Here is a 4135-nt window from a genome sequence, read left to right on the forward strand (position 1 = left end):
AAAGCGAATAAAAACGTTTTAAACTGTAGTATTTATTTAAAAAATATATATTTTTATTAGCCTTTTTGCATGTAATTTCGATTATAATAAAAAAAAATTATTTTTTCCACATGATTTTAATATTCAGATAACATTAATATAAATAAATAAATAATAATAGTTTATTTCATATAGCTGCTTTCAGGACCTCAAGGTCGCTTAACAAATACAAAATACATAATAAAAAAAACAAATCCATAGTCCAAGCAAAAAGAAAGAATACAGAAGTAAAAACAAAACATTTTGAAAAACGAAAAATAAGTGCGATTTTAAAAATCTGGATAGATTTTGAGGTACATTATTCCAAAGTTTTGGAAGAATTATATATATATATATATATATATATATATATATTATTCCAAAGTTTTGGAAGAATTATATATATATATATATATATAAACATTAAAATTATAAACAAAACTTATTTTTTAAAAGTACAAATACATAAGTTTCAGATGAGAGTTTTTGGATCCATATTCACCTGTACTTCTGAAGTTCTGGTGAATATTTAGACTTCGCCTTGAAGATGACCTGAACCAGAAAACAAGCTGTAAGTTAGTGTAAATACTGCATGCATAAAGCATTTAAGCTCATGACTTATTAAACAGAGAATGACACATTCAGGATCATAAAAGTCACCAGTTCCTTTGTCGAAGCATGTTGGTCATAACAGAAACAAGCAAGTGCTTTACTGCTCATCTCCATCTGAAACATTGCACTGACATACAGTATCCGCATGTTCAGAAATATTACATAAGATCTGATTCAGGCACATTTGGGGGACTAAAGAGTGTCATATACTGTAAAAGTTACCTTACTGAGCTATTTCAACCTGATCGGGCCTTTACAAATGACATTAGTGTGAGAGAAAGCTTGAATAAAACTAGACTTAAAAAATCCAGTTCACTCTACAATAAAAACTTGCACTCGTTTATTCCAAAAATGCACAATTTACAGTTCTTAAGCATATATAAAGTACCGTGTGCTAAATGACAAAAGTATTGTGTTTTGCATTTAAAATAACATGCATTGTCGTGTTAATTATAAATCAGTTGATTATTGTATGTATATGGGGATTTAGAGTAAATAATTCACAGCTTTTGTTTTTCCTGTAGTGTTTTTATAGTGTAGTGTCAATGCTTCAGACCGCAGTCAATGATTTCACTTCTCTTTTTTTGCTCGCGCTGTACTCCCACACGTATGATTCATTTACACATGCAGCTGTGATCATAATAAAACAGGAAGAATAGTTCTATACTGCAATATCTCTGCTTTGAAACAATACGCATTGTGAGAATATACAATACACATAACATTGAACTGAACTGACATAAGCTCTAGAATCAATAATGACCTTAGTTGCTCTCATACACACAGCTCTCATATAGTTCATATCATTATGATCTACGCAGCAATAATGACGAATGGAGAGTGTTTTTTCTATATTATACAGTATGATTACATAATCCACTCTGAGAGATCAAGATGCTTTTCGCATGAAAGATCTATGGTTTGACTAATGAGATAAATCTGATTTATATATTTTTATTTTATCCATTAGATATTGATTGGATGGTGAAGAGGTGGCCAGAGTTATTAGTATTGTTAACTAAAACTAAAACCATTAAAAAACGTTTTTATTACTATAAGATCAAATCAACATTATCTAAAAATGAAGTAAAATATTTATTAAAATCTTTCAGCTAGTTGACAAGGCAACATTATTCTTATTCTCTTGTTTAGTTTAAGGTGAGGTAATTAAAAAATAACAAACTAAAATGAAATAAGAACTATATAGACATATTAAAAAAACTAATACAAATGACAAAAACACAACACAATTACTAAAACTTATAAATAATAATAATTTTAAATAATGATACAGAAAATATAAAAACAAAATCTAATTTAAAATATTAATAAACTCTATAATGGTATACCAATAAAACAAAAAGTAAAAAAACTAGTAATAAAATAAAAATAACTAAAATTTAAATTAATAAAATAAAACAAAGCAAAAATCTAAAAATAGAATATAATTTAAAACATTTACAAAAACTATAATTGTATACCAATAATACAAAAACAACAAAATTACTAAATCTGAATTATTTTCTTATTTTAATAATTATAGTTGAGTAATTAACGTTTAAATATGTATTATTAAACTTTAAGTAAAATGAAAAGAAAAACTGAAAATAAAATTTAAAATATTAACAAAATATGTTATATATGGTGTATATATGGTTCATTTTAAATATTAACTAAAACTATAATAGTATACCAGTTATACTAAAATAACAGAATTACTCAAAAATGAACTAAAATTAAAATCCAAAATGTAAAAATAAAATCTAATTCCAATATATTAACAAAAACCATAATGGCATACCAGTAATACTAAAATTGAATACATAATTGTTAAAACTTTAACTAAAATTAAAATAAAAACAAAATGTGAAAATAAAATCTAATTTATAATATTAACAAAAACTATAACGGTGTATCAGTGATGTTAAAGTAACACTGGAGGTGGCTGGATAAATAAAAGGGACTGACATCATTTTGGTAAAAGAATAAAAAGACCATTTCTCTTTGGAATTAACTATGCATTTATGCATTATGAAATATGCTTAATAAAACCAGGAACAGAGAGTTGCTTCCATATATAAAAAGATAGAGGAAAATGGACAGAATATCTCCTCCTGCTTACATTTTAATGTCTAAAATACGTTTTTGTTTGTTTGCATTCTGCTCTCATAAATGTGCATGTGACCTGTAGTCTTAAAAACAGATTTTACTGTCTCTGCAAGGTGCAAAGGTGTCGAACTCACCTGTGCGAAGTACAGATTCATGAGGCTGAGAGTGAAGAACTGCAGGCAGACTGGGAAACAGTAGAGCAGCCAGAAAGCCAAGGGTCCGAGCGTGTTTGCGGTCACGCAGTCTCTGAAATAAAAGGAGAAGAGCAGCGCTCGCAGAGCCGCCCACAGCAGACACAAGAACAGAAACACCGTCTGGTAGCTGAAGCGCTTGTGTCGGTATCGCAGCACCAGCCAGAGCTGCACGTACACGAACACAAAGAGCAGCGAGTAGAAGATGGTGTAGGCCACCGTCAGCCCCAGCTTGACGAAAGGAGGCACGGCCGGGCTGAAGGTCGGCGGAGGAGGGAGCGAGTCGCTCTCCATGGCTCTGCGTTCCTCCTGCTGCCTGGAGAAGCAAGTCTAGAAGGGGCCTTTCCTCCTCCAGCGGCTTCTGCTGCTCCTCCTTCACGTCTTAAAATCACCACAGCCCTGATTCTGCTGGAGGAAACGAGCCTCTGAGAGCAGCCCAGCGTTTAGGGGAAGGAAACGAGGGAGAAAGAGGAAAAGAAAGAGCATTGTGCAGCGGGCAGTGAAAGCGGAGGGAGGAGGAGGAGGAAGGACAGCCCCTCTGACGCTGTGTTGACGTGCTCTACTGTACCTTTAACCCTGCGCTCAGCTTCCCAGCGCTGGCAGACTCCCACGGGATGCTTATGCTGCGTTCTCTGCACAATATATGGCTGTTTGCAGAGTTGCTTTTATAGAATGAAACGCAACTCTTTATATAAGCTACTTTATATACCAGGGACAATTTACATTTTAATTTCTTTCTTTTTTAATGCCCATAAACCAACATTTTTCCCTTTGAGTAGAAACAAATCTGAATTTTTACAGGTTACACTCTTAAAAATGAAGGTGCTTCAAAGGTCCTTCACAGCGATGCCATAGAAGAAGCATTTTTTCAAAGGTTCTTTAAAGAAGCATCTCTTTCTTACCTTTTTATAATCTGAAGAACCTTCTTTCGCAAAGCATCTTTTTTTGATCTTCTGATGTTAAAGGTTCTTTATGGAACCATTTAGACAAAAAAGGTTCTTCTATGGCATCGTGAAGCACCTTTATTTTTAAGAGTGTAGCATGAAGATTCAGTAGAGCAGTTTATTTGCTTTACATAATGAAACACAGGTTACAGGTAACTTTATACTGTATGGATACCGTTTCATTTCGTTCTTTTTCCATTTTATATATAAACAAGGGGCAAGTGCATTTGTTTTCTTCACTTTTTCCTCATTTACATTTTT

General features: G+C 32.1%; 1 protein-coding gene across 1 annotated transcript in view; it reads right to left on the reverse strand.

Annotated features, from left to right (window-relative positions):
- The window catches only part of gpr137ba (G protein-coupled receptor 137Ba), an 11168-nt gene extending 7527 nt beyond the window's left edge, over positions 1-3641 (reverse strand). The window contains exons 1-2 of the mRNA XM_016241244.1: positions 2874-3641; positions 521-570 (exon numbers count right to left, since the gene is read on the reverse strand). Coding sequence (XP_016096730.1) covers positions 521-570; positions 2874-3224 — 401 coding nt within the window. The 5' untranslated portion in view covers positions 3225-3641. The remainder of the gene's footprint in view (positions 1-520; positions 571-2873) is intronic.
- Between the last annotated feature and the right edge of the window lie 494 nt (positions 3642-4135).

Source organism: Sinocyclocheilus grahami, unplaced genomic scaffold, assembly GCF_001515645.1.
Source record: "Sinocyclocheilus grahami isolate Dianchi unplaced genomic scaffold, SAMN03320097.WGS_v1.1 scaffold616.1, whole genome shotgun sequence".
Taxonomy (NCBI): Eukaryota; Metazoa; Chordata; class Actinopteri; order Cypriniformes; family Cyprinidae; genus Sinocyclocheilus; species Sinocyclocheilus grahami.